The following is an 18,772-nucleotide window of genomic DNA, read 5'->3' on the forward strand; positions in this document are numbered from 1 at the left end:
TAGTGGTACTTGCGATGTCGATAACTTGCAGATTAGGACTGTTAAATTTGTTGCAGATTTAATCACGTTTCCCCTGGCACATATATTTAACTTATACTTGTCCAGTGGCACATTTCTTCAAAAAATGCAAGTTTAGAAAGTTGTCTTGACAGTTACAGGCGGGGACAAAAATGTCTTTAAGAATTATCGGCCCATTTCAATTCTGCCCGTTTTTTCTAAAGTAATCGAAAAACGTTTACACCTTAGGCTATCCAAGTATCTTTATAAACACTCATTACTTGGCAATTTTCAACATCGCTTCAGAAAACATTGCTGTACTGAAAGTGCTCTACTAAATACTAAAACAAAAAGAAATAATATTACAGAATTTTTTGAATCATTGCTTAACTTTAGGAATTTGTATTGACTTATCATAGGCATTTGATTCATTAAGTCATGGAATTTTGCTCAGTAAGTTACGTTCCTACGGTATAAACTGCATTGCTCATAACCTCATGTCATCTTATCTAAGCCAACGAAAACAGTATGTTTCCCTTGGTAATTTCCACTCTGAACTTAAGTGCATTAAGGCTGGTGTCCACCAGGGAAGCATGCTAGGGCCTCTCCTGTTTTCCTTGAATGTGAATGACCTGCAGTACGCTGTCTCAAGCCCACCAATATCCCTTATTTGGTATGCAGATGATACAACCCTGTTAGTAACCGGTAAGAAAAGCGAAGATATTGCAAAAATTGCGCAGATGTTTTATCACTTCTGCTTTCCTGGACTGAGCAAAATTCTCTAGTGATCGATACTCAAAAGACTAAAGCAACACACTTCTGACCGAAAAATACCACAACTGTTCTGTCTCACGTCTGCCTTGGTCAATACAAAATATAAATAGTTGAATGTATAAAGGTGTTAGGAGTGTACTTTTCGAGTAACCTCACGTGGGATTACCACGTTAATATAATGCACAGAAAACTTGCAAAACAATTGGCCTCATCAATAGAAATAGATACCTGCTACCTGAGCGCATAAAGCTCTTGTTATACCATTCCTTAATCTCCCTCCAGCTTGGTTATGCGCGACTAATTTGGGGAACGACTACAAAAAAGAAGATTGACAAGTTGTTACTTTTACAGAAAAGGGCAATGAGAGTGGTAGCAAATGTTTCTTTTTATTACCCAGGAATTTTTTAATTGGTACCTAGTAATGAAAGTAAATCACCTTAACAACTACCGTTTGACATTGTCTTACTGCGTGGCAAATAGGAACAATAACTTGTTTTATAATGACCTATCCATGCTACAGAAAAAATCTCACTGGCACGACACACGTTTCCCGGAGACGTGTTCTGTTCCGTCCCCGCGAAATAACTATGCTTTTCAATCGATAACTTATACACTTCCACATTTATTAAATAAATTTGCAGAGAACTCTATAAATATATGTCGCCTGCCATAAAAACCGTTTACAAAGCGTATTTCTTTCATCTGACTGTGTCAATTTGGGTTGCTTGTGATCCTTTTTATTGTTATTAGTTGTATTGGTGTACACTTTTGAAACGAATTTGTCCGAGAACTGTTTCTTTCTGCCATAGTGCAAAACAAGTAACGTGTATGTAACGGTGCGACTATCCCTGTGGTCGACAGTTTTGTTTTTTTCCCCGTGCACAACAATGCTTTCCTTTTATGCCCTGTGTACAACAATTTTTTTCTCGTCTGAGAGGACGTTTTCATAGTAGGTTTTAGTGTTTCTTGATGTTTTCCTGGTTAATTCGAGGTTATCTCGCGTACAGTACTGCTATTTTGGTTTTCACGGTGTCAGTGAAGACGCTTTGATAGAATGTATTTTTTTTTGTGTGTTTTCCAATGCTGTCACACAGGGGCATCCGCCTCGCCAAGCTACTTCTCACAGTAGCTTTTTGCAGCTGCTCCATCCTTTTGTTGGAAAGGAAATAAAATAAAGATTTGATTTGATTTGATTTGATTTCAACCAAATGTCTTTGAAAAACGTCGTGTATAATCAAAGGTGGCGTTTGAGTCAAATGACATTCCGTTCAAAGGCCTTCGAAACGCTCGTGTAGTAGGCGTATTACACCGTCTGCTGTTCACATCATAACGACGTAATAACAGCTCGTATTCTTACACGCGATACACCATCACCTTCGATTACCCGATTCTTGGCTACTTCACGTAGTTGTCTCAGTCGCAAGTTGCAATAGCTGAAATTTTCTGCTCCACGTTTGAATCGGCGAGTATGTGCGCGCCTTTAAATACTTTACCTGCAGTGGTTGCTCAGCGGTGGTGTTTCTCCTGCACGCGAGTTTGATTCCCGACGGCGGCAGCCGCATTTCGATATGTGCGACATCGAAAACACACCGGTACATAGACACAGGTGCAGAGATCCCGGTTGTTTGAATTAATCCCTTCCCCGCTAGGGTATTCCTTGTAATCGTATTTTTAGTACGTTCTACCCCAAATTACAAAATGTTGATGCGCTGAATGAAATTCTACTAATATACTGCACTATAGTGAGTATCAGACCTTCCAGGCACAGGCCTCCACCCTGGCAGACCACCTGACCTCCATCGGTGGATATGGGGACCCCACCACCACTCCCTCCTTGTGTTCCTTCGCGAAACGGGAGTTAAATTATACCTGTCATGTAGTCTTTATGCCATCGGGTATCCTATCGCAATAAAAATAGACCTAGCAAAACACGTTTTTAAAACAATGCGTACAACTAACATGAATGCGTAAAAATAATCTCGGTACATTCCTTTTAATGCTCTTTTCTACACTTCACGTCGGAACTATTAACGGCCGCGCCCGTAAATTCAAAACCGAGCCGGGCCCAGACCCACGGCGACGAACCCGAGCCCGGCCCAGGCCCACACGTGCGGTGCTCTAGACTCTGTCTGGACGCGATCGAGCGACGCACGCACCCTCGACAGGCGCAGTAACTTTTGCCTCCACTCGCGTGCGTTTTAAAAAGGAGTGTGGGGCAAGTGCAAGGTGGGAAAAATGAAGTGAAAGTAAATGGTGGCGTGGAAATGCTTATAGCAGTGGGCCACTGAGAGAGTGACAGGCAACCCATGCCGCTGATGAAGCAACCAAACGTGACCGCTGTTGCCGTTGAAGCACAAAGCATGGTTGGCACGGCGTAGGAAGGGCGAGCGATAAACGCCTTGTAGGGGACTTGTAAAGCCGGAGAAAAGTATGCGTATTGTGCTGAGCACAAAGTCCGCTAGGGGGAAGAAAAAGATACGCACGCATTTTTAGATGGCGAATAATGTTCAAGTAATACCTTATTATGCTCACTGGATCTCCAAGACACCGGTGTGGCAGGTGTGGGGAGGGCCTATCCGTAGTTCACATCCTCATTGCATGCAAAGCACTCCACATAACAAGATGCAAGCACTTCCCTCAACTCTACAGACAACACATTGCGCTACACTCGGAATTCTCTCTAGCAGATGATCCCATGATTCCTCTACAAGGCACCTTTAAGTTTCTGGCCGAAATCAAATGTTTAACCTCTTTCCTACCACGCGTAGTCATTACCTGGCCCTCTACACCAGCCGCCTTCATTGTCTCTAGTTGATTGCAATTTTTATCTTAGTTACCGATTTTATTATCATTTCCTCTTCTCTCTCTTTTAGCAAGTGCTTTTTGGCGCTCTTTGCCCTAGCTGGCCTTGCGCCACAAAAATCAAACCGTTATCATCAATACCTCCTTTTAACACACTCAATATTACTGTACTAGAGAACCATTACTTTTGACGGCCAGGGAGAAAAATTAAAATGCACCGATGAATGGCTGTAACTTATATTTCTCGGCCCTGTATTTCTTGTCTCTCGGAGTTTCTCATGTTTTGAGCTGCCTGCATTCCTCGTAAGCTAGCTCGTTTGTCGCGGGCGCTTGTGCTTTCGGCTTGGACGCACGCCACTTTTCAACACAAAATCAACTGTTTCATGGTTTGCGGTGGGAAAAATCAGACTGCTTCCATCGAACGCGTCTACAAGCCGCTGTTGCGTGCACAGGAAACAGTGCTGTGACAGAAACCACTAACCAATGCAGAAGAATCCGGCCTTGACCAGTTCGAGGGGCCCCTTGGGAGACGTTTGCGGCCACTCATCGAAAGATCGCATCCGGGCATCGGGCGACGATTGGGAGGGATGCTTGGGGCCCACCACCTTCTTGACACCCAGGATGCAGAATAACTGGACCAAAGCTGCCTTCGGCTGCACTTTGCGGGGACTGCGGAAAATGTGCGAATATACACGCACAGACGCACACTTCGATCAGGCAAACTGAATCCGGGCAAGAAAGCCTACAGAAATGCAATGCCGCTCCTTCGGTGTGTGCTTACCTTACCGGCATGAAAGGTTTGCTGTGAAAACATTAGAAAATATAGCAAAAGCACTGCATCAGAGACGCCTTTTAAACAGTTAGCAGTATTAGGCTCGTTTTTAGATTCTTTTTCTCCGCTATCAGCCGTGCTTATAACGCGTACACGGATATATGCAATCGCTGCCAAGCGGAAGCTGCAACCAGAGTCCTTCCATTCTTTGAAGGACTCTGCTGCAACTAAGGCAGGCAGGTGCGAGAGCTCGCCTGATTCTGGAATACGGCGCAGCGGCCCCTGGGGTGTTACAAAGAGGACGATAGTACCACGGTAAATATGAAAAGAGTATAACAGCTTTGTACTCGTCTTACCACTTTAGTTATGAACATCAGCCTGTGGAAATTGTCAATGACCACAAAATTCTAGGGGTATATTTTCCTTCAAACTTGAATTGGGACACTCACAATGATTCTCTTAGTAAAAAGTTATCTGCAGTGACAAGGGTACTGTCGCGCTGCTGTAGTATTCTTCCGCAGCAAGCAAAGCTTCAAATTTACTATGCTTTATTTTACTCACACATAAATTACTGCAACCTGGTTTGGGCTACCACAACTAAAAGAAATATGAATAGGATTGTCACTATACAAAAAAGAATTATACGACAAATATCAAATCTTAAACGCACCGACACGACAAAAGAGGCATTTCTAGTGAATAATGTACTTCGCGCCGATAAAATGTATGAGTTTCGGTTATTACAGATCTTTAATTGCTCCTCACCTCTAATCGTTAATTACCTGTCCTCTCTTGCATAATTACAACATTACTCATCGACTGTTAAAACACGCTGCACCGATATATGGGCTATACCACATTTTCGTACAAATTACAAGTTTCAGTCATTATCTCATAATGTTCCCATGACACTAAATAGACACCAACATACTTCTGGGTACAGTAGAAAACAACTTCGAACATACATCCTGCAATCGTAACTGAACCTAGCTTGTTTTTACTTCTGTATTTCTGGCCTATTGTAACTGAACCTAACTGGTTTTTACTTCTGTATTTCTGTCCTATTGTATGTTTACTGTGTGTTTGGAATCGATTATGCACTGTGTTCTGAATCATGTTTTTTCCTACATATTTCTAGCGTATTATTTTTAATTTTTATTTACAGTGTGCTTGAATCTCCGATTGATAATGCAAACTATTCATTCTGTTCGTGGCCTGTTTCTCTAATCTGTGTTTCCTTCATCTAATTTTGATTATCTTTGATGAAATTTGTAGAACTGATTTGTTAAATTGAAATCGTGTTTTATTTTTGTTTTTTTGTTACTTATGATTACATCTGTGTTACGTCGTCCGTCCTTCATGCCTTGTAACGGCTTCCTGCGCCTTTGTCAAGCTGCTCGAGCAGCTTTTAGCCAGGAAGTCGTCCAGATGCTTCGGGGAAAACTGAATAAACTGAAACTGAAACACGCCACTTTGTTGCTGCAAATAAAGGGGCTGCAAAAAAGATTGGGCCGGGCCATCGAATCTAATAAAGGCCCCTCTATGCCGACGCGAAACGACGGGACGCCAATTTGTACATAGAAACGACTCCGCGCGACCACATGAATCTCTACAGAAAATTGTAGATCAAAACCTGCATTAGGGCAGCCAACACGTAAGAAAATAATTCATTCGATGAAACTTCCAAAGCCATGAACACAGAGTATAACCTATACGCCGGGATGTACGAAAGTAGGATGGCAACACTTTTGGTAGTGGACTACCCTGACAATGTTTTATGGGTACGCGACCCTCGTACACGGAAGAATCGAAGAATCACAAATTTGAGCCAGAGCCATCCTCTTGAAAATGCAACTTGATGGTTGTATTTTCTATAGTTGTGATGAACTATAGAATAAATGCATAAACATCGCTACAGAATATAAATTGGCAATTATACTTTTCTTTAGGCAGAATACCTAAACGCATCGGTCAGACTCTCCTGTCCACAGTGAAGAAAGTTCCCCACATCTCGAATTCGGACACGAGGGTCTTGAACGAAACGAGGTAGCCGAGCAAGAAACACACGAACTCCCGTACCATGCATCTTGCGATCACGACTACAGCCCTGCCCACGCTGAAAATTGTGGAGAATGTCTCCCCATCTTAGGCCTAGGACTACGATCCATTCCCGTGCCACAAAGGGTCGCAACGCCGAAGAACGCAAAAGCGTGGGCAGGAGAGACCATCTTGCCGAAGTTTTGCCTCATTACCTTACCATAGGGTAAGGTAGTTTTGTATGTGCACGTCACCAACAACGTTCCACAGAAAACATTGCGCTGTGCTAGCTAACATGAAGTGGCACACGGCATTTCGTTTCGACAAATTTGCTGTGTACGTTCCAAGTTTCGACAGGCACCATGACATGCTCTCGTCTGTACTTCAGGGAATTAGGGCATCGAGGTTAGCGTTTAAACCTGTGACGCACAGCTTGGTATGCGATGAAGTTTACTGAGCCACATCATCAATGTCTACCCTAACTTGTTTGACCGGCGCAAAACGTCTGCTATAGAAAACTTCCAAGTTTAAAGGACGAGAGAGAAGGATGCACGAATATATTCTTGAATATGGGAGTCCTATAAGGGCTTCCTAGAAATAGCCGAATGCATCATTCTCCTTTAAGGAAGCTGGAAAGAAAGTATTATGCGAGCTTCAGAATCACCTGCACTGCCAGCTCCCTTCGAAAAAAATAATTTCTGAATTTCTGCTGACATTTTGTTCAGTTTTGTTCTTATTGATTTAATAAAAATTCAGCAGAAAAAAAGGGTGATCGAGTTTACACATTATTAACTGAACAGAATTTTTGTTGTAGTCTGCATTATGATTTTTCTTGTGTGGAGTTTTGCTGACTTTTTGTTGTATTCTTAGTGACGCATGATTATTATTTGTAGGCAAGTCATCAGCAAACGACGCCGTATACTATCTACATGCGTCTTTGACATGGAAAGCTAGGTGTATTAAAACGTTATCACCCGCTGTCCGTCATCCTAAGTCCTGCATCCACTTTCCTGCATAAGCCTAATTAGGCAGCAGAAACATATTTTTGCCCAGTGTGAGTGTAATATAGAAGTTGCATTTTTCAATGCAGTTGCGTTTTGTTTAGGCAGCCAACTCTCATAATGCACCTGTGAGTGCTTTCTTGTACCTGCACAAATTCTAGGTTCATGGTATGCGAGAAGCTGCTGAAAAGTCTTTGTGGCATGGTGAAAACTTGCGACTCAATTTTAAATTGGTTACTACTTACAAGAATTGAAGAAATGAGGACAAAAACACCCTGTTCATTAGCGTAGGAGTTCTTCCTTCGCGACTTGCCCAGTCGACCAGTACAGAATCAAGCTGCGTTGTTGGCGCGATAGAACGCATACTCTAAGAAAAAACGTAGAAAATGGAGCAACTTTCAGTGTTCGTCGGTCGAGCCACCCAGTTTATCCCTCACACCAACAGATTCGTCCCTGAAGCCATACAGGTACAGGGCGAGGTGCAATGTTGCTCCCCCGCGTACCGCACCCTCTCAGTCCCCACGGTGATAAACATCGCTGCTCAGCGGTCCCGAGCAGGAGCCGGTCATCGGCATAAACTACTCGTAACCGCTCTCCACTATTTGGATTTGCGCAAACTAAGTTCGATGTGCTTGAAAGAAGCGCAGTTTGTGCGTAAATATTTCACCACGGACTCTTGTACGTGCCTCATAGAACAGCACTCATCACACATCACCTGCTATGCTAAGCCTAATCTGGTCGGCCCAGATGCTCGGCCAGTTTCTTGTAACCAGTTTCAGTTTTTCGCACTGTTTCATCACAGCTTGCAACTATAAAGTAAAAAAGCAGATACTTGCAATCGTTAACGTTTAATGTTTACCGGTATTGTAAATTGGAAATATTAATGTGCAGTTTTGTAAAATGCCATGAGTCACACGCCGCACCCAAGCATCAGCATCTGACAGACGGTGGCTATGTATGCATGAAGGGCACGAAAGAGAATGTACAATTCCCATGTCGTCTTTGTTTTGCGTTTGTGCCGTTACTGCTGCGGTGTGTTTACGACGTTGTGGTTATGTTGTTTCATTGCAGGAAATCATGCGTGTGCTCCAAAGATACGCTTCAGTTAGCCACGTGACTTATTTTTTTCCTTTTTTGTGCCGCTATACAGGATCTCTTAGAGCAAGAATCATTGAACTGCAGTGAAGCTCTCGTGTTTAATTATTGATAGCATGATCAACGAACGGTCGGCTTTTTCGATAAACACATTTTAAAGCGCAACAGAAACTGAGCACGAAAATCTTAAACTAACTATTTATAAAAACACAGCGAGCATTCGTGAAAACCTCGAGAAAATATATGACAAAACTCTACTGAATCTCAACTGAAACTCAACGTAAATTCGACGTGATAAACTCAACGAAAGATCAATAAAAGTGCAGTAGCCACTTTTCCGTACAACCACAACAAATCTTTAAAAGAGTTTGAATAGAAATTTATTGAATACGCAACTAAAATTTGTGGAGACAATTAAAACAAATTTTATATTCAAACTCAACAAGAATGTGTCTAGGGGTTGTGCTTGTATTTTCTGAGGGAAGTTCGAGGCTGAAACGCAAACATTAGCAAGTGCCATAGGCTTTGGTGCGGTCATCGTCCAAAAGTAAGATGGATACGAAAAAAATGGCTGCGGCTTGGCTCAGCTAACCTTGGATATGCAAAGCAAAAGCTTGGCTTAGTCTGGTTGAGTCTTCGCTTCGCTTGGTTAAACTTTAATGTAACGTATTGCCGACCACGGCTCAAAGCCCCTCCGTCTCGTGCAACGCTCACAGATGGAGGCCCGGTGGCGTTAGCCGGGGCGAACGCGGCGAACGCGGCGTTCACTTCACGGCGAACGCCCCGTTCTCTTCGCCAGGCGCGAGAGGAGTCACGCAGCCCGAGTCGACCCAGCGGCGCATGCATGGGACGCTGCGGGGGGGGGGATCGGCCGCCGATCAGCTGATCGGCCGCTACCGCGGCGGCGGCCGCCGCTCATATAGGCAGAAGGACTGAAAACGATGCCTTGTGCGCAGCTCCAAAAAGCGGGTCCGGCGAATCACGCGATGCGCTTCGAGGGGTGTGTCGCCGGAGGGTGTGTCTCCAGTCAATGTTAACTTCCGCATCCGCCGCGAAACCTCTTGACGAAATTAGTAAAGCATTGCTTTAGAGGTAATAGCTTATGACGGTCGCTCGAGGGAAAAAAACGGAAAAATTGATTGATTGATTGTGGGGTTTAACGCGCCGACGCAACGCAGGCGATGAGGCGCGCCGCAGTGGAGGGCTCCGGATTAATTTTGACCACCTGGGGATCTTTATCGTGCGCCGAAATCTCGTACACACGGGCGTTTTTGCTTTTCGCCTCCATCAGAAAAGCGGCCGCCACGGCCGGGAATCGAACCCGCGTCCTCGTGCCCAGCAGCGCAACTCCTATAGCCACAGGTTTCAAATTTTGTCACCGACCGGCTCTTACGGCGCAAAAGCAATTCCCTTATATCGTTTGTTCCTCTACCTCAACATGAACAAGCACTCTTGTCCAGTTTTCACTTATTCTGACTGTCTGTTCCTGCTTTTAAATGCATAGCATTTTAGTAACTCACAATGTCACGCGGCGTTGGCGTGCCTTGTCGTAGTCCGCATGCGCGTCTTGTCGTAGTCCGCATGCGCGCCTTGTCGTAGTCCGCAGGCGCGCCTTGTCGTAGTCCGCAGCCAGGAAGAAATAACAGTTTCCGGCGCCCGGTTTCGAACCCATGACGCCGCGGGCGGAACGCAAGGTGCCCGGCGCCCTACCGACCAAGCCACGAAACCGACACAGATTTCGATGCACCGAACGCGCCTTATATCCTTCACTCATTTCTCGTTTGTTTCGAAAGCGCCACAAGTTGTCCCGCGCCTCCAAAAGATGGCGACACGGGTCCCGCGATCAAGAGATGCGACTTGCCGGCGCACCCCCTCGGAAATGCTGTGCATTTGATCGTGCCCCTCGCGAGGGGGATGTCTTTGACTTTGCTTGATTTAAGTAGTACGTGTAAGTGTGACACTTCTGTTATCTGCAGTCATGTTTTTTTGCTTTAGGAGATCCCGTCAACCCCTCTTAAAGTGTTCATAAAATTCAAGCCAGCTGTCAACCACTGGCTTCTTCCGTTCCAGTCTTCCTCTTCCACGTTCCGAGCCACTCCGGGTTTTGGTGCAACAAGCTCGCCGATGTCGTCGCTACAAGTGCGGCAACCAGGGTCGAAGAAGTGGAGTGGCGTACTTCGAAGCGGAAAAAGAATTATTCACCCTTTAAAAAAGCGTGCGTTCCTTTAAATTGATCGTTTTTAAATTCCCCAACAAATGCATGCCACACAATTCATGAAAGCAATAGACCTCCATGCGCTGGACTGGCTAGCAGGCTTGAAGGTGTTCCCTGCTCGACTGAGGTCATGGAGCCTCCAACTGTTTACAGAAACATTGCTGCCGTCTAAAACTGCAGCAGCAAGCATTGGGAAAAATACTGGCTATCACGTACACCCGTAGGAAGACCGCCTGTGGACTTTGACGAACGCGGTGCGTTTTTCGGTATCGCGGCGGAGACCGACCCAGGCCCTCAGAAACGCGTTCATTACCCGTTGCACCACATGATAGATAACCTAAAATGACACAGCGACGCAGTGGCGAAGGCCTCGTACGGCAACTTACTGCTCTCAGTTTGAATAAACTTGCAACGGGAACAAAGTAATATTCTGCTGTCCCCAAATATCAGCGTGACGAACTACTGCAATAGCATGACCAAGTACACCAACACCCGTCTTTTGGTAATCTCGGCACAGCATGTAGAACATAACAAAAAACTTACAGTGAAGTCCTGCTGCCGTCGAGTTAAACCCCACTCTGCCCAATAAGTTTGGAGCTGCCGCCAGTGCGGAGAGAAAAACCGCGGTGGCGAGGCCTTCAAGACTCCTGTCCAGTATCGGCGCACACTGGAGACGCCTCAGATAGGCGGGAACGACTTTCGTAATCGCATTTTAATGCGTAGCATTCTTTGCCGAGTACTCCCACAGGCAGGCCCGTGTAACGCCGTGCATTTCCACAATAATGCAGATTTCGCCAAAGTTCCAACTGCAGTGGCTATAATGGCGTAAATGGAGATAACTGGTGGAACGAAATTTTGAAAAACTAAAAAAATAAGAAATATGTAAAATAATTACGGAAAGTGCCGTACCGTGTAACGCCCTGCATTTCCCCAATAATGCAGATTTCGCTAAAGTTCTAAATGTATTACTTATAATAACGTAAATGGAGATAACTTGCAGGTCAAAATTTTGAAAAATAAAAAAATAAAAATATATATTAAAGAACAACGGAAAATGCCAAAACGTATAACGAATGACATTTCCACAATAAGGCAGATTTCTCGAAAGTTCCAGCGTAAATTGAGGTAATTCGTCGCACGAAATTTTCAGAATCTAAAAATATAAGAAACATACAAAATAATTACGCAAACTGGCGAACCGTATAACTCCCTGCATTTCCACAATAATGCAGATTTTGCGAAAGTTGTCAATGTAATCGTTATAATAATGTAAATGAAGGTAACATGTAGGACGAAATTTTGAAAAATTGCAGAATAACAAACTCTTAAAAAATTACGGCAAATGGCAAAATGTATAGCGCATGGCATTTCCGCAATAATGCAGATTTCGCAAAAGTTCCGCCTATAATCGTTACAATAGCGTAAATTGAGATAATTGGTCGGATGAAGTTTTCAGAAACCAAAAATATAAGAAAAATACAAAGTAATTACGCAAACTGGCGAACCGTATAACTCCCTGCATTTCCACAATAACGCAGATTTCGCGAAAGTTCCAAATGCAATCGTTATAATAACGTGAATTCATATAACTTGTAGGACCAAATTTTGGAAAATTAAAAAGAAAAAAATATAAAAATAACGGAAAATGGCAACACGTATAACGCATGGCATTTCCACAATAATGCAGATTTCACGAAAGTTTCACCTGTAATCGTTGTAATAACGTAAATGGAGATAACTGGTCGGACGAAATTTTGAAAAGCTAAAAAATAATAAAATACAGAATAATTACGAAAACTGGCAAACCATATAACTCCCTGCATTTCCACAATAACGCCGATTTTGCGAAAGTTCCAAATGTAATCGTTATAATAACGTAAATCGAGATAGCTTGCAGGGCAGAATTTTGAAAAGAAAAACACAAAAATATTAAAAAAAATTACGGGAAAGGCGAAACGAATAACGCATTGCATTTCCGCGAAAGCTCCAAAAGTAATCGTTGTAATAATCGTTGTAACCAAAATAGTTCTAAATCGTTGTAACCAAGGATTTAGAAAAACCAAAAAATTTTGCTGAAAAACGTTGACACTAGAGACAAGCGGCATAAGAATGCTACGCATTAGTAGATAATTCTCTGAATATCTGCAGAATTTTGTATGTCATGAACTGAGTAGTTCCAGCCAAAGACCACCGATCTACTCCACAAAAACTCGAGCGTTTCCATAGCGAACTGCAAGAAACGTCACTCAATTCTTTGTACACAAAGTTCTGTTACGACATGGACGACTGGATGTTTTATTGCTGGACCCCGAAACGACATTTCATTTGGGCTCATGCCAGGGGCTTTACATTGCAGCCACACAGACTGTCAAACGACGATGGGATGAAATCCTGCCAGAAATAAGTGTCACATTTGCGTAAAACATTCGATACTGCGATGCTCGATAATGCACGTTGCTGCACGCAGAAAACAAAGACCTCAACGCGACGTCAAATGCACCAGAAGGTGACGACATGCCTGGTAGCTTGACCTCATGAGTTTAATGAACTAACAGTTTAGTGAAGCGAAACGCAATTTTAAAGACGATAATCTTCGTTGTGCTAATAAACCCAGAAATTTTGGTCTGTCTGCCTGTCTGTCTGTCTGTCTGTGACTCGTTTCAACCACCCGGCCAAAGCTAAACGTACTCTGCGCAATAGTCCTATATACTCACAACCAAATTTAAACATCTAAGTGCGGTTTATATGCTATACTTGTTAACATTGCTGATGAAGAAGAAGGCATTACGCAAGTATAAGACAACAAATTAATACACAAGTGATATTTGCAGTGTTCCTTTATAAAAAATCATACATGCTTGATTTTTGCGAAATAAAATACTTCATCAACTGAAGAAAAAAATTCATTCCACCGTCGCCTGCTGTCGCCCGCGCCATTATAGATTCTGGCGGCATTTTAAGAACTCGAGCGGCAACAGCAACGAAAGGTACCACTAGATAGGTTCCACGTCCTGCTTGGAACGCGCGTGGACTAGGGCAAAGCGGTTCTATATAAGTTGAAGTAGGGCGCCTAGATTCACGCGCATCTCCGCCGTACGGCAGCGCTGGCCTCGAGGCACCGGGCCTGGAGCAGTGGAACTCGGCTATTTTAAATTGCCTTGAGCAAACCTTCAGCGTGTTTACGTTGGGAGGAGCGCTACGCAAGAGCAACAACATGAGAAGTGAGCGGGAATGGGAAAGGAGGCGTTTACTCAGTAAATGTCGACAAAGACTATATAGTCTTTTGTAGACATTTGCAACGAAAGAAGCAGATAAGCGGCCAATTTTTTCGCACTGAGTAGCCGAGTATGGTACCAGACATCGCGTGTGTGAATTTCGACACCAATGCGACGATGCTGCTTGGGTGAGTAGCTTCTTTGGAGCACAGAAAGTTGAATCACGTTCAAAGTTCTGTGCGGGGCATCAAAGGGGCGGAATTTCCAGTTTTGTCTATTTTATGTCCGTTTGAAAGTTCCTTTTTTGAGCCAGTCCTCACTGGCTGAAATCAGACGAGTGGATGTGACGCAGCACACCCATTGGCCAGAGGCCTCGCAAGAGCAACTACGACGCGACTGAAACGGACGTGCAATGGACATTTTCGAAGCGGTCACACCTCAGAATTCCGCCCCAAATAACGACTACATGCCCTCACGACGCCGCACTGGGACAGGGTAGTTCGTGTGATTTCCGTCAAACCGTTTCTGTAATGAAACGTTCCGTATAAACGCAAGTCATACGGAGCTTTACGCACTCAGACATAACTAATGTATACAACTTTTCGAAAAAAAAAAAAAAACACACGACTCACTTTTCAGAAAATAAACGTTTCACGGGGTGTTAGCGTTTGTGTCTTTAATAAAGAGCGCAATACAGCACCATATGCCTCTGTTTGTTTTCCGCACACGCCGTGAATGCGGAATTTCATACGTACCATGATTTAGTGTTTCTATCTGTCAAAAAAGAGATGAAACAGATGTCGTTTTCAACTTAATAAAGTACTCTATTATCGTCTCTCGCGGAAACATGCCCCTGTTTTAATCCCGGTGGTGTGTCACCAAATAAAAAAAATTCACAAAAGCATGCACTCTTGCGCAAGACTTAAATCGAGAAGCTGTTGTAGGTCAGCATTGCCAAATACATAGTTAAGTTTCAGTATCATTGTTTATTTGCATAGTTTCAGGGCCAGTAATCGTCGTCATATGCATCGAAGAGGACCTCGAATTCTTCGCGGCGAGTGGAGGATGCAAAGCCATCCTCAGCATTGTATGCTTCCATTAGCTCTTCGTCATCGATTCGAGGCATCGGTGTCGGGATCTGCAAGTCGTCTAGGGAAGGATTGGCACACTCGTAGCCATGTCTCCAATTGTCTATCATGGCTTGAAGAGAATGCAGTGGTCTAGGGGACCTCTCCCAGGCGGGTTGTCTCTCCATCTTTAGGATTAGCGCTAGCTTTGTTTTTACAGGCACGGTAGCGCTTGACGACAGCGCTGGAGTTTCCTTCGTAAAGCACTGCGCGAGCCGGGGACTTGGCTGTCGCCTCGAGGCACGCGCTGCCGAGCACTGGTCATTTTCTTTCTCTTAGGGGTATTTGCCAGTTTTCTTCTTTTTTTTTGCTAAACCACTAAGCGTACTGAGGACGCTGGGCGGTCGCCCCGTGACACGAACTCACGACTGCTCCGCACTTTATTGGTATTTTTTCCTGCAGCGGAAATCTTACGGCTAGTGGAACAGCTACCCTGTTAAAGAATTTGTATTCCCATCATTCCGTATACGCGGAATATTTCAGAAGGGATATGGCCAGTTAATAAGCTTTATTCATTTTTCTCAAGCATTGTATTTTTCTGCTAGTTTAAATGGCTTTGCGCATGTATGGATGCATCAGGACGATGCACGTTTAGATGGTGGTAATGCCGTAAAATGTTCTTTCGATATATAACTTTCTTTTGGATATGTTTCCGCTGCCTCGTTGTATACGTTTATCTTAGTTGTACGGAAAGCACTGGATGGATTAGTTTCTTCTGGCATGAGGCCATGCCCGTCCATTTTCTCTCGTAGAGAAATGCCAACCCCGCCATTCCTGACCTAGATTATTGGTGTTCGACGGGCAATGTTGTGTATATCGTTGGCTGCACCTGGGTTGGACGGCACTTCAAGATACGAGCGTTGAGACAGAGACGAAGCGCCATTCGATTAGTCGGCGGTTTATGTGCCTGTTCTTCTTTACTGGCTACTCTCAATTTGTGTTTGTATTTATAGTGTATTACTGAGCACAAGTTTGCTCAAATGAACTTCATTGAATAACATCCCGTGGTTCTAACACTTCTTACAATAAACGCAAAAAGGCACCATTAACTAAACATCCCCTCCGACTCGTTCGGGGCCAATGCATCACTGTTCGTACATTTGAAGGCAGTTTTACCATATCTGTGGATGGCTAAAGTTTAACTGGGCTAAAACTTCTGTTTAATGTTAGTGCCTTTGGCTATTTATTTATTTATTTATTTATTTATTTATTCATTCATTTATTTATTTATTTATTTATTTATTTATTTATTTATTTATTTACTTTAAGTGCTCACCAAGAGCGCAAGGGCCTTCTCAGGTAAATCACTGGGTACATGAATATGGGCACACAAAAGACAACATATAGGGAGCGAAATACTTCAAAATGGGTGATAATAAATGCGTAGATATATACAAGGGATGAGACTGAACGAAGAAGCGAAACGTTTTCTGAGCAGCAAAAGCTTGCAGGTCGTGTGAAAAGCATGCCCTAATCAACACAAACAAGCATAGCAAAGTGAAGCTTTTGGCGCAGAAACACAAGAACAGAAAAAGAAGTGCATGTTTGACCTCTCTACAACATGTGCATTCAAAATGTCAAATTTTTCAAGGAGCGTTTAAAAAAAAAACCATGTCATTGCAGAAACTGTCGACGCAAGATACAAACAGACTGTTATAGGCATGTTGGCATCGGTTAGCTGTTAGCATGAAAGCAGCCACGCGGCCGCAGGGGTCTGCTGGGCACTCGTAGGTTAACAGATCTTACAAAGCAAGGAGAGTCAAACTTGGAATGAATGCAGTTAAAAAAAAAAACCAGGTCACGCCTGGAACGCCTAATACATAGCTCATCAAGATTCAGGAGCTTGAGAAGCCCACCGTGCCGATAATGGCTATCCGGTTAGTAACGATAAAATAAATGAAGTGCAGCACTTCTGAATCCTTTCTTGACGAAGAGACGACGAAGGGCTAAGACAATTCCAAATAGCACTGGCCAAGTCGAGCTTCGGTAAAATTAGGCCGTGATAGAGGGACACAAAGCATGGTCGGTGGTTGCATTCACTGGTGGCCCTTGAAATCACGCCAAGCGTTCGGAGACAGGAGTTGATCAGGTGTTTCACGTGTGAGTTTAAAAGTAGTTTTACGTCCATCATTACACCCAAATAATGCACTACAGTAGCGCGATTTACGGTTACACCATACAGAGAGTATGGGAAAAAGAGCGGGACAGTCTTACGAGTATATGTCATCACGATAGTTTTGGAGAGATTGAGCTTTAAATAGTGTTTGTCGCACCATGCCGAAGCTGCATTGATGTCATTTTGCAGCATTACGCGATCGTCCGGTGAAGAGACCGCGCGATAGAGCTTGATATCATCGCCATACTGAGAGAGCGAACAGTGCCTAATAACCGGGTGGATGTCATTAACAAAAATGCTAAAAAGAAGAGTGCCCAGTGTCGAACCTTGAGCTACCCCTGATATCATCGCGAAAGGCCGGCAGGCGGCACCTTCGTAACAGACAGAATTTCGTAATTTCGTAAATTTCGTAAAAGTATTTGGTTTTTATTTTGTCACTACTTTTTATTTATTTTGTTTGTATTTTTTACGAGGTAATTGTACAGTAGCGTTGCCACTAAGGCCGCTGTGCAACACCACCCCGTTACAAAGGAGAAGCCACTAAGCATCATCATCGTCATCATCATCAATTCAACCTGCCTTTTAAATAACTGCCGAGCCATTTATAGAAATCACTGGATGGACAGTATGCGGATAATTTGGGAAGCAGTAAGTCAGGATTAACAGCGTCGAATGCCTTGCGACGGTTGAAATATACTTTATATATCTGTTGACGAGAGAGCACTGGAGGGCCGATTTCGTTTAGAAAACATGCGAGATTTGATTCTACTGACCTTGCAAAAATGAAGCCGTGTTGGTTGGAAAGGAATAATGAACGCATTGCTGCTAGAAGATAGCGATGCATGACTTTCTCTAAGTCTTTGGAAAATGAAGACAACAGGGAGATTGGCCTATAGTTTCTGGGGATAGTGGCACTTCCGGACTTGTGCAAAGGGAAGATTGCACCTAATTTGCAGTCTGCTGGAAAATGCTGCTCAACGAGTGACGTGAGTATAATGTGACAGAGCAGAGGTGAAAAGAGAGCACGACTGCCTTTCTCGGTGAAGCAGGGAATGCTGTAGCAGCCCCCTGACTTTTTCCAGGGGACTTTCCGAATAGCGGACACGACATCGTTGTCGGTAATGTTTAGGGTTTGCAATACTGGTCCATGACACTGGAAGCGGAGTTCACTGCCGCTGTCAGAAGACGTCGAGTATGTCGAAGAAAAATGACGTCCGAAAAGTTCATAGACGCCTTCTGGGTCAGACACAAACGTATCACCATCCTGAATAGTTACGCGTCCATGACATGTGCGGAACTTAACATACCACCAGAACTCACGAAGGGAGTGGGTAAGAGATGATTAAGTGTAGTAGGCAAACATCTTTTTGTCCCGGGGAAGAAGCTTTGTCGCTAAGGGCCGCCATTATTTGAAGCTTGCGAGAGAAGACGGGTCGTTTGGAGCCTTAAAAAAGCGGTGGAAATGACGTTTTTTCCGAAGTGCACCTCGCAGCTCGTGACTTAACCAAAAGAGAAACATAGAAGAGCGATTTCGCTGCTTTGGGATGTGCTGGTCCATAGCGTTTTGCACAATTTTGGTTAGATCATGGACGGCCGCGTCGACACTGGGCGCATTGTACAC

At 43.9% G+C, this 18,772-nt stretch overlaps 1 protein-coding gene across 3 annotated transcripts in view; it reads right to left on the reverse strand.

The window, feature by feature from the left end:
* Positions 1 to 18,772, reverse strand: part of LOC144137588 (death-associated inhibitor of apoptosis 2-like) — a 102,025-nt gene that overhangs the window by 34,663 nt on the left and 48,590 nt on the right. For all 3 annotated transcript variants that reach the window (XM_077669511.1, XM_077669509.1, XM_077669510.1), the window contains one exon: positions 4,055 to 4,242. In XM_077669511.1, the coding sequence (XP_077525637.1) occupies positions 4,055 to 4,242 (188 nt within the window). The remainder of the gene's footprint in view (positions 1 to 4,054; positions 4,243 to 18,772) is intronic.

Source organism: Haemaphysalis longicornis, unplaced genomic scaffold (genome assembly GCF_048455015.1).
Source record: "Haemaphysalis longicornis isolate Haplotype H1 unplaced genomic scaffold, Haemaphysalis longicornis Haplotype H1 scaffold_41, whole genome shotgun sequence".
NCBI classification, from domain to species: domain Eukaryota; kingdom Metazoa; phylum Arthropoda; class Arachnida; order Ixodida; family Ixodidae; genus Haemaphysalis; species Haemaphysalis longicornis.